Raw genomic sequence first — 12,572 nt, 5'->3', positions numbered from 1 at the left:
TGAATAGGTAAATTGTAGTTTAAATTGACTTAGAAAAATAAAACCATGGACTGGGAGCATAGCCTAGTGGTAGTGTTTGCTTAGTAAGCATGAAGCCCTGGATTTGATTCCTCAGTGCCACATACACAGAAAAAGCCAGTAGAGGTGCTGTGGCACAAGTGGCAGAGTACTAGTCTTGAGAACATCCAAGGATAGTGCCCAGACTCTTAGTTCAAGCCCCAGGACTGACAAAACAAAACAAAAAACAGCACTAAGGGCTGGGAGTTTGGCCTAGTGGTAGAGTGCTTGCCTAGCATGCATGAAGACCCAGGTTCAATTCCTCGGTACCACATACATAGAAAAAAGCTGGAAGTGGTGTTGAGGCTCAAGTGGTAGAGCTCTAGCCTTGAGAAAGTCCAAGGACAGTGCTCAGGCCCTGAGCTCAAGCCCAGGACTGGCAAAAAAAAAAGTTTAAAAAAATGGCACTAAATTATTTTTGAAATTGTCCTTAGTATTGGAAAATGATTAGAAAGTATAATCTAATGGAGACATATGTCAAGATCTTTTCCAACAGATTATCATTTTATGTGGATGTGCCTTTCTCTCAAGACACATTTTTTGTAAAATGGAAAAATCATCTTTGAGGGGAGCTTTGTAGCTTGGAAAAAATAAGTACCAAAGTATACTGTGAAGGCTGGTGAGTGGCTGGACATGAAGAAATGGCATTTCTGCCTTTGTGATAATTTGTACTTGATTGATTACACACACACACACACACACACACACACACACACACACACGCATATTTCTTTTAGCACCAACCAGTAGAATCATCCTTGTATCCAGCTCTAAAAACAGTGGTTCATTAGCAGAGCTTGGAACAGGGAATCAGAGCAATACTGAGCGATGGTTTGTCCTTAGGTTTTTCAGTAGTACTTGTGGTATGGGGACAGATCATGTACAGATCACAAGGGGACAGGTTGATTTGTTCTCTTTACAGAGACCAGCCACAGAAGGCCAGGAGGGTGCCAGTTGCTGATATGGATCCGATTACACAAACAGGCAGACTAGTGCATATCACTGTGACAGATGGATTTGATTTGGTAAAGTTATATTCTGTAATGTTCCTAATTTGGGAGTATCCGGGGAGTAATGGAATTTTCCATCATTTTCCTCCAAGTCTGGCTTTCCATGGCAGTTTCTCCTTATGTTCCTTATTTTTTAGTCTATGCTCAACAAATCACATTGCTGGGTGACTGAAGTACCTGGTAGTTTGAATACTAAATGTAAATTTAACAGGGACAGATAGGAAGTTGTTTTAGTTTTTCTATTAAGTTCTTTTTTTTCTATCCTTTTCAGAAGGATATAAATTCTTCTAGTTTTCCTTTTTCTTTCTTTCTTTTTTTCCCCCCTTTGGTCAGTAGTGGGGCTTGAACTCTGGCTCTGGGCACTGCATCTGAGCTCTTCAGCTCAAGGCTAGTGCTCTACCATGTTGAGTCACAGCACCCCTTCCAGTTTTCTGGTGGTTAATTGGAGATAAGAGTCTCAGAGACTTTTTTGGGCCAGGAGTTTGGCCTAGTGGTTAAAGTGCTTGCCTAGCATGCATGAAGACCCGAGTTCGATTCCTTGGTACCACATACATAGAAAAAAGTCAGAAGTGGTGCTAAGGCTCAAGTGGTAGAGCTCTAGCCTTGAGAAAGTCCAAGGACAGTGCTCAGGCCCTGAGCTCAAGCCCAGGACTGGCAAAAAAAAAAAAGAGTCTCAGAGACTTTTGTGCCTGGGTAGGCTTTGAACCACAATCCTCAGGTCTCAGTCTCCTGAGTAGCTAGGATTACAAATGTGAGCTCTGGCGCCCAGCTCCAGTTTTCTTTATAATTTTATTTGATCGATTGAAATAATAGACTACCACAAATATTAAAAATTAGGAGAATAAAAAGATGACAAATAGTTCATTATATGAAGTTTTTTCAATTTCAATTGCTTGTTTTGTGAACTTTGTTTTATATTCTCATACATGAGTTGCTGTTTTTTAAATCACATACTTAAAAGTTTAAATGATTCATTATGCTTTTAAAAATTACCTAATTTCACTGCTTTATGTCTTGAATAGTATGTTATTAACAATAATGTTTGAATTTGAAACAAATTTTGTAATATACATTGATATATACATTATGTATAAGATATACTCCAGATCTCCACCTCCTGAATAACTAGGATTAAAGGCATGAACCCCAGCACCCAGTTTATAACACATATTTACAATCAGCCAATATGAGAAATACTTAAAAAAAACTTTCACATAATGGTGTATGACTAGAATGTTATGTTTAATTACAAATGGATACATGTGAACAAGTTTCTATTTGCTTGTGGGGGAAAAATGGAAAATGCTGTTTAGCCCAAATCAAAATAAGTTGCCAGGTAAGTGGGGAAATTTTGCATTTGAGTGTAATTTGAAGCAAATATGTTTCCATTAACAGAAAGGTTTAAAAGATGCTCCAGTTACTTTTATTCGTGCAGAATTCAATCAAGTAGTACTGGGAGACTCTTCAAAAGTTACAGTTTCTCCAGAGGGAACTGCAAAATACAACTTCACTAGCAGTTTTGAGTACAGTCAGGAAGGAGGAGTCACTTTAGATGACATCGCCCACAAACCTGCATTCTGTAAGTCCAGGAGGTTCTAAAAGTGCTGGTTCTTTGTGTGTGTTCTGAAGCGATCTGGGGCCCCCGGTTACTATTGCTGGAACATTCAGACACTCCTTACCTCCCTACTGTAGAAATAATGACTCTTACCTACCTCTGTCACAAGTAAACACACCTAATTTAATGAGCTTTTTATCAGAGCTTTGAACCTACCACTAAACTTTGGCCAGGCATCTCACCATATAGTTCTAGCTATTCAGAAAGCTGAGATCTGAGGATTAAGGTTCAGAGCCAGCTTGGAAGACTCTAATCTCTAATTAACTAATAAGAAGCTGGAAGTGAAACTTTAGACTCTATTACAGAGCTATAATTATCAAAACAGCTTGGTACTGGCACAAGAACAGGCCTGAAGACCAATGGAATAGAACTGAGGACCCAGATATTAAACCACAGACCTATGGCCACCTAATCTTTGACAAGGGAGCCAAAAAAATAGAATGGAAGAAAGACAGCCTCTTCAACAAGTTGTGCTGGCAGAACTGGTTAAGCACCTGCAGAAAACTAAAGTTGGATCCTTCTTTGTCACCTTGCACTAGAATTAACTCCAAATGGATCAAAGACCTGGAGGTAAAAGCTGACACACTGAAAACTTTACAGGAAGGAATAGGAGATACACTAGGCCTCCTTGGCACAGGTCGAAACTTTCTTAATAAGGACCAAGAATCACAACAAATCAGAGAAAGGCTGGATAAGTGGGACTGCATTAAACTGCAGAGCTTTAGTATGGCAAAGGACATAGCTAGTAAATTAATTAGGAAGCCTACAGAGTAGGAGAAGATCTTCACCAACCAAACAACGGACAAAGGCCTCATATCTAAAATATATCAACAACTCAAAAAATTGAATCACTCCCAAACTAATCTCCAAAGTAACAACCATCCCATTAAAAAATGGGCCAAAGTCTTAAAGAGAGTCTTCTCTGAAGAAGAAACAAAAATGGCCTATAGACACATGAAGAAATGCTCAACATCTCTGGTCGTAAAAGAAATGCAAATCAAAACAACTCTTAAGATTCCACCTCACTCCAGTTAGAATGGCCAGGATCAGGAAAACGAATAATAACAGATGCTGGAGGGGATGTGGCCAGGAGGGATCACTTCTACACTGTTGGTGGGAGTGCAAACTCGTTCAACCACTATGGAAAGCAGTGTGGCAGTGCCTCAAAAGGCTAAACATAGAACTCCCCTATGACCCAGCAATTCCACTACTTGGCATTTACCCAACCATCCAGAAACAAGGGCATACTAAATCCACTAGCACAACAATGTTCATTGCAGCACTATTCACCATAGCAAAGATATGGAACCAACCTAGATGTCCCTCAGTTGATGAGTGGATCAACAAGTTGTGGTATTTGTACACAATGGAATTCTATGCTGCTGTCAGAAAGAATGACATCGCCCTATTTGTTAGGAAATGGAAAGACTTAGAAAAAATCATATTAAGTGAAGTAAGCCAGACTCAAAGGAACTTAGGCTCAATGGTGTCCCTCATTCGTCATAATCAGTAGAAACCTTGGGCTCTACTAGCAGAGATCTGCAATAGAGCAAAATCTTGATACATAAGGCCATATAGTATGAAGCTAATTGAAAGGACCTCCAGGATATCGAAACAAATGCCATATAACGAATGATTGTTGTCCTTAATGTACTATGTTGTCTCCCATCTCCTTTGCTGTCCCTTGGTTATCTCATATTGTTATAGTATCTCACTTTGTTATCTGATATATTGAATTTATTTGTATTTGGTTATTTGAAATTTGATAGGGAAGGGGGGAAAACCAAGACTGGTGGGGGGTGTGAGGGGGAGGGAAATGGGTACCAAGACATGTGAATGGGTATCAATGTACGTGAATTAATGCACCTTCTATCTGGCAAATATCATGTAACCCTTTTACTAATTACAATAAAAAATGCAAAAAAAAAAAAAAGAAGCTGGAAGTGGAGGCATAATTTAAGTGGTACAGTACCAGGGGTGAGCAAAAAGGGTGAACCAGAATATGAAGCCCGGAGTTTAAGCCCTAGCACCTCTCCACACACACACACACGCGCGCACGCACGCACACACGCACGCACACACGTACGCATACACACACAACTGTACTTAGCAGCCTTTATCTTTATACTGAGGAATTGAAACCAAAGCCTTGCCCAATTACTGAAATATTAATCTACGTACACACAGCTAAAGCTCATTTTCTTAAACTTCCTTGACAATATTTTGTTTTCTAAGATAATCATTTTGTAGATGAAACAAAATATTCTCAGTTGATTCACTTTATTTTTTTAAGTGACTGTGACTGAAGTTTTACCAAAGGAAAAGAAGCAGAAGGAAGAAAAGACCTTAATTCTCGGTCAGGCTGTGGTGGACCTTCTTCCTTTATTGGAAGGTGAGATAAGTGGTTTTCCCTAAAACAATAATGCAAAGTTTATCTCCAGAGAATTATAAAACTCAGTTGCAATAAAATGGAAAGATTTGTGGGGAACATAAGGACATTTATGTATGCCTGTGGTAGTATTAATTTAACCTTCCTTCTTGGGCATGTCCTGATCCTCTTTTCACAGGAGCGAGTTCATTTGAAATATCAGTCCCACTACACCCTGTACAGGGCTCACCCTTAGAAACTCCTCGGCCAGGCGCTAAGGTAATTCGCTTTAACCTAACATTTTAACCTGCCATTCAATTTTGTAAGTCTTTCGGCATTGAAGTCCATATGAAAATGTTAGAGACATACATGTGTATCTGTGTGTGGGTACATAAACATTTGAAAAATATTATATTACAGGGCCGGGAGTTTGGCCTATTGGTTAAAGTGCTTGCCTAGCATGCATGAAGACCCGGGTTCGATTCCTCGGTACCACATACATAGAAAAAAGCCGGAAGTGGTGCTGAGCCTTGAGAAAGTCCAAGGACAGTGCTCAGGCCCTGAGCTCAAGCCCAGGACTGGCAAAAAAAAAAATATTATATTACAAAGCACTACACTGAAATTACAAAAACATAAAACATATAAATTCCTATTCATGTGTAGTTACTGTTGATATTTCAGTATCATATCATCATCCTTCCTTTTTTGTATATATTTGTATATACATTTTGCCTTACTGTGGTAGAATGGAAAAATATTCCAGTTTAGGAATGAAGTTCTTTTGTGCTTGTTGTTAATCATGGGGCTTGAATTCAGGACCTGGGCACTGTCCCTGAGCTCTTTTGCTCAAGGCTTATGTTCTACCATGTTGAGCCACAGCTCTACCTTTTTCGGTGACTTATTACAGTTAAGAATCTCACAGGGGCTTTTCTATCCAGCCTGGCCTCAAATTGCAATCCTCAGATTTCAGCCTCCTGAGTAGCTAGGATTACAGGCAAGAGCCACCAGTATCCAGTTAGGCATAAGGTTTTCTGTTTGGTTGCTTTTCCAACTTGTAGGACTTAGACAAAATTATTTCTTTATAGAATTATTATTTTTTTTGCCAATCCTGGGCTTGAGCTCAGGGCCTGAGCACTGTCCTAGGACTTTCCTCAAGGCTAATATTCTACCTTGAGCCACCGCACCACTTCTGGCTTTTTCTATGTATGTGGTACTGAGGAATCGAACCCGGGTCTTTGTACATGCTAGGCAGGCACTCTACCACTAAGGCCAAACTCCCGGCCCCTAGATATGAGATTTAAAAAAAAAAACCCACACCTATGGCAATTTTCAAAATGGTGCATCATTTTATTCTTTACAGCAATGCAGTCTTGATGTTAAGGTATCTGTGGCAGAGCCCTTATTGACCTCAGCCCAGGTCTTAGGGGGCAATCTTCTGAAGGTCACATTGGAAGCTGCCTATTCTGTGCCTGAATCATTCATTCCAGCAGGGGCTCAGCAGAACTACATGGTTGGTATGCAGGTTCCATCAGTTGGAGAGGTAAGCCTTGTTGCCAATTAGTTTCATAGACTCAAGCAATTCTACACTCAAATGATCATCTCTTCTTCACCAGCTAAAGTGCCATTGAAATTATCACTCTAGCCAGCGCAGTGCCTCACTCCTGTAATACTAGCTACTCAGGAGGCTGAGATCTGAGGATCAAGGTTCAAAGCCAGCCCAGGCACAAAAGGATCTGAGACTCTTATCTCCAGTTAATCTCTAGAAAATGAGAAGTGGGACTTGGCTCAAGGATAGGGAAGTAGCCTTGAGCTGAAGAGCTCAGGGACAGCACCCAGGCTGAGCTCAAGCCCCATTAACCCCCCCCCCCCCAAATATACTGAAGGCTGAGACTCATTTTAGGCTTCACAAATGTTTCAATTGTTTTTCAAGGCTAGAGCTCTATCACTTGAGCCTCAGCACCACTTCTGGATTTTTTTTTCTACGTATGTGGTACCGAGGAATTGAACCCGGGCCTTCGTGAATGCTAGCCAGACACTCTACACTAGGCCAAACTCCCAGCCCTTCACAAATGTTTTATGCACTGCAGGCACCAGTAGCTCATGCTACTCAGGAAGATGAGATCTGAGGGTAGTGGTTCAATGCCAGCTCAGGGCAGAAAAGTCCCTGTGAGACTTTTAATCCCAATTAACCAACTCAAAAACCCACAGTAGCATGAAGGCTCAAGTGGTAAACTGCTAATCTTGATCACAAAGAGACTGAGGGACAGTGTCCAGGCCGTGAGTTCAAGCCCCACAATGGACAAAAAAAGTATACTCTTTTTTTAGACGTATAATTTACATAATCATATGCAAATATATGGCATATTATGTCTAATGTTTATGTTAATGTATATTTATGGTAGAAAATATGTAAGTAATTGTGAAATTGCTGTTATTTGGGTATATTTACACATGGATTAATTCGTGCACATTTTTGTAGGTTTTGCACAATGTATTTCTCTTCACTCCAAGTCTTTTTTTTTTGCCAGTCCTGGTGCATGAATTCAGGGCCTGAGCACTTTCCTTGGGCTTTCTCAAGGCTAGAGCTGTGCCACTTGAGCTGCAGCACCACTTCCAGCTTTTTCTATGTATGTGGTACAGAGGAATTGAACCCGGGTCTCCGTGCATGCTAGGCAAGCAATCTACTACTAGGCTGAACTCCCAACCCCCAAGTTCTTTTCTTTTTTTTTTTTTTGCCAGTCCTGGGCTTAAGCTCAGGGCCTGAGCATTGTCCTTGGACTTTCTCAAGGCTAGAGCTCTACCACTTGAGCCTCAGCACCACTTCTGGCTTTTTTTTCTATGTATGTGGTACTGAGGAATTGAACCCGGGTCTTCATGCATGCTAGGCAAGCACTCTACCACTAGGCTAAACTCCAGGCCCCCAAGTTATTTTCTTAAGCCAAAGTTTTACCTGTATGAACATTTGGGTATGGATCTTTGAGGCTTTGGGTACAGATTTTTGTACCAGGCTTGGTGTTGTCCTTTAGCTTTTTTGCTCAAGCACTTAAGCCACTTTCAGCTTTTTTTTTTTTTTTCTAGTCCTGGGCTTGGGCTCAGGGCCTGAGCACAGTCCCTGGATTTTCTCAAGGCTAGGGCTCTACCACTTGAGCCACAGCACCACTCTGGCTTTTTGCTACATATGTGGTACGGAGGAATCGAACCCGGGTCTTCATGCATGCTAGGCAAGCACTCTACCACTAGGCCAAACTCCAGGCCCCCACGTCCAGCTTTTTGGTGGTTATTGGAGATAAGACTCTCATAGACTTTGTTTCATGGGCTGGTATTGAACTGAATCCCTAGATCTCAATCTTCTGAGAAGCTAGAATTACAGGTATCAGCACCTGACAGTTTTGGTAGATTTTTAAATTGTCTGCTAAAAGGCTTATATTCAGATAGCACTCCCTGTGATTGACCCACTAAATCTGTGTAGCAGTTTCCTGGTTTGCTTAAGATGTAAGGGGTCTCAGTCTTGACACTGGAACAGTCCAGGAAAATCTGGGTGATTGATCTTTCTGAGAACAACCCACAGAAACTGTACAAGACAGATCTGTGTATTACCCCATCTCCAGCTTTGAATTTCTGTTTTTTTCTCATTTATTTATTGTTTATTTTGTTTATTAAAAGTACTTTCATGGTTGGGCTGGGAGTCTGGCCTAGTGGTAGAGTGCTTGCCTATCATTAACAAAGGCCCGGTTTCGATTCCTCGGTATTACATACACAGGGAAAAAAAAGCAGGAAGTGGTTCTGGCTCAAGTGGTAGAGCTCTAGCCTTGAGAAAAGTCCAAGGATAGTGCTCAGACCCTGAGTTCAAGCCCCACAACTAGCAAAAACAAAACAAAACAAAAATCCACAATAACAACAAAAAGTACCTTCATGGGCTGGAAGTGTGGCCTAGCCCCGGGACTGGTTAAAAAAAAAAAAAAAAGTACCTTCATGGCACATGGAGTGTAGCCTAGTGGTAGAGTGCTCACCTAGCATGTATAAAGCCCTGGGTTTGATTCCTTGGTACCAATACACAGAAAAGGCCAGAAGTGGTGCTGAGGCTTAAGTGGCGTAGCACTAACTAGGCTTGAACAAAAAGTATCCAAGGATAGTGCCCAGACCCTGAGTTCAAGCTCCAAGACTGGCAAAAAAAAAAGAAAAAGTAGCTTCATTAGTATAATTTCTCCTTTACACTCTCTACCCTGAGATCTTAGAATTTTCATTTTTAATTTGTTGAAAAAAAAAAAGTTCTGTCTGTGTATTGGTACCAGAACTTAAACTCTGGGCCTCATGTTCTTGGTCAGTTTTCTTGTTATTGCCTGGTACTCTACCATTTGAGCCACACTTCCAGTGCTGGCCTTTGGCTAGTTAACTGGAGATATAATCTGACAAACTTTTCTACCTGGCTAACACACACACATACAATTATTTCCATTTGCATTGTTACCAACACTGGGTATTTTTCAGACTTTGATTTTGCCAATCTGTCATTTAAATTATATCTATTTTTTTTTTTTTGCCAGTCTTGGGCTTAGAACTCAGGGCCTGAGCACTGTCGTGGGCTTTCTCAAAGCTAGAGCTCTACTACTTGAGCCACAGCACCATTTCTGTCCTTTTTTCTATGTATGTGGTACCGAGGAATTGAACCTGGGTTCTCGTGCATGCTAGGCAAGCACTCTACCACTAGGCCAAACTCCCCGCCCTATGTCTAATTGTTTTAATGTGCATTTGACTTTATTAATTATATGTAGCATGTTTTATTTAAATGTTGGATTTTCTAATTTCCTTTCCTCTAAGTTGTGTATTGACATCTTTGATAGATTTAGTATTGTGTATTTTGGATAAATTGTAGGGTGAAAATGCCAGTTTTTAATTTCTTGTCAAATTTTAGTTTTTTAAAAAAATAATTCTTTAAACATGTATAGTTGCAACTTCTATAACTTCCATATAAACATAAAATGATAGAATTTGAAGAATTCATTAGGATTGGGGATATAATTTAGTGGTACAGTGTTTGTCTAGTATGCATGTACCCTGAACTGGATCCACAGTAAAACACATGCAGAGGCAGAGACAGACAAAGGAGATATTTCATTTAACCAATTAGAGGGTAAATAAGTAAAGCATAAAACATATCAAAGGAGAATTTGAAGAAGTGACTTGTAAACAAGCACAGGACTACTCAAATGACTGCAGTAATAATTCAAAACTTGTCATTATCCCTAAGGCAATGAACAACTGCATTTCTACTGAATAAATCTATTAGCATATCTGTGGGCCAGAGGAATTTGTATTGTGATCTGTTTTCTATATAGCACATGATAGTAAAATGGCACATAATGAAGGACCCAGGCCCTGTACAAAGTCACAGAGGGTATTTCACGTAACACCTGTCATTCAAATTAAAAGACACTGGTAATTTTTTGTTTATTTCAAAGTCCTTTACAATTTTCCCTCAGAGATTGTATTTATTTCTCTAGAAAGACTATACCATTTTATTCAAGAATGGAAATCTAAAGGTTGGAGGTGAAAGAGAGCCTATTCCCCGACCCAAAAAATGGCCTATTGCCAATATTCTAGCTCCAGGAGCGAATAACATTCCTGATGAGTTTATTGTCGGTGGTCCTTACGAGGAAGAAGAGGGAGAACTCAACCACCCCGAGGTGAGAGAGCTGATTTTTATGATAAACTCATGGTACTGACACCTGGTAAAACATTTTGTAGTTTATCTACATCTGTCACTGGTAAAAATAAAACAATTACACATGTCAAGGCAAACTAATTATCTATCTAATTCTGATGATTCTCTTGATTTCTTAAGTTCAACTGACAAAATACATCATTTGGCCTTTATTTTCCTTTTTTGCATGGGTGATTTTGTTAGCTTTCTTTTGCTATAATGAAATGACTGAGAACATATCTGCTCCAATTGCAACCGTGCTGAAGTACCTTTAAATCATGGACTTTTGGGAGAGATTCACCATCCAAACTATAGCAAAAATAGTTATAGTTCTCTCCTTATATGGGAGGAGGAAAGGAGGAGAGAGAGAATGAGAGCTGGTCATTGTTAGCAAAAACATTCAATAAAATAACCTGTAAAATGAAAATTGTTTAGTTTTTTTTTTTCATTTTGGACTGTACATATTTAAAATAGGAAAAAGGGAAAAGGATAGCATTTTTTTTTTTTTTTGTCGTGGGGCTTGAACTCTGGGCCTGGGCATTGCCCCTGAGCTCTTCAGTTCAAGGCTATCACTGTACCCGGGGAGCCTCAGCACTACTTCTGGTTTTCTAGTGATTAATTAGAGATAAGAGTCTCATGGACTTTAGTGCCCAGCTGGCTTAGACCTGAAATCTTCAGGTCTCAGACTCCTGAGTAGCTAGGATTACAGCCATAAGCCACTGCACTTGGCTAATAGCACTGTTTTTAAACCAAACTTTTTTTTATTGTAATGTATAGAGGGGTTACAGTTACATTTGCCAGATAGTAGGTGCATTATTTCTCACACATTGATACCTCTTCTCATGTTTTTGTTCCCAATTCCCTCTCCCCCCCCCCTTTTTTTAAACCTATCTTAGAGCTTAAACTCAGAGCCTGACCATTGTCCTTGGATACTTTCTACTCTGCCACTTGGGCCACAGCACCCTTCTGGCTTTTTCTGTGGATGTGGAACCTAGAAATCGAACCCATGCATACTAGACAAGCACTCTACCACTAGGCTATGCTCCCGGCCCCCAAAGTATTTTTTGTCATCATTTGATAAGTGAAAATTTATTCCTTCCTTAGATTTATATTTTAATTTAGATCAGATATTTGGATTTTATATTTTTTATTTTTTATTGTTGGAATAATGTATAGAGGGGTTACCGTTACATTTTCTAGGTAGTGGGCACATTACTTCTCCCTGGATTTTATATTTTTGTCTGGATTATTAATTTTTAACCCCGGTTGTATATGGAAATTACATGGAAAAATTTTTTTACTTTTTCTTTTTTCCTTCCATCCTCATTTCCTTCTTTGCTTGCTTTCTTCCTTCTTTTCTTTCCTTCTTTCTTTATTTTGCCAGTTCTGGGACTTGAACTCAGGGCCTGAGCACTGTCCTTGGGCTTTCTCAAGGCTAGTGCTCTACCACTTGAGCCACAGAATCACTTGTGGCTTTTTCTGTGTCTGTGGTACTGAGGAATTGAACCCAGGGATTTGTGCATGCTAGACAAGCACTCTACCACTAGGCCACACTCATTCCCCCCCCCCCACCTTTTATTTGAGAAAGGGTTTTACCATAGTAAGCCCAGGTTGGCTGAACTTGAGATCCTTTTGCCTCAGCATCCTAAAGATTATAGTTATTTACTTGGCCTCTAGACACCTTTAAAACAGTGATAGCATTGAAACCCCAACCCAGGTGTATTACCCGAAAATAACATTAAGATAATAGCGTAGGGTGGGTATAGCCCAGTGGTAGAGTGCTTCCCTAGCATGCACCAGGCCCTGGGTGTTTGATATCAA

The 12,572-nt window shown here is 40.0% G+C and overlaps 1 protein-coding gene across 2 annotated transcripts in view; it reads left to right on the top strand.

Annotated features, from left to right (window-relative positions):
- Positions 1-982: 982 nt before the first annotated feature.
- Cfap70 (cilia and flagella associated protein 70) overlaps positions 983-12,572 on the top strand; it is a 55,741-nt gene continuing 44,151 nt past the window's right edge. Inside the window, exons 1-6 of one of the 2 annotated variants that reach the window (XM_090346548.1) lie at positions 983-1,082; positions 2,463-2,646; positions 4,976-5,074; positions 5,250-5,329; positions 6,411-6,590; positions 10,552-10,734. In XM_090346548.1, coding sequence (XP_090202674.1) covers positions 1,020-1,082; positions 2,463-2,646; positions 4,976-5,074; positions 5,250-5,329; positions 6,411-6,590; positions 10,552-10,734 — 789 coding nt within the window. In that variant the 5' untranslated portion in view covers positions 983-1,019. Of the gene's footprint in view, positions 1,083-2,462; positions 2,647-4,975; positions 5,075-5,249; positions 5,330-6,410; positions 6,591-10,551; positions 10,735-12,572 lie in introns of those variants that run through there. The other variant, XM_090346547.1, reaches the window with a different exon arrangement.

This window comes from Megascapheus bottae, chromosome 15, assembly GCF_031878675.1.
Source record: "Megascapheus bottae isolate mThoBot1 chromosome 15, mThoBot2.hap1, whole genome shotgun sequence".
NCBI lineage: Eukaryota > Metazoa > Chordata > Mammalia > Rodentia > Geomyidae > Megascapheus > Megascapheus bottae.
This window is presented reverse-complemented; position numbering and strand designations above follow the sequence as displayed.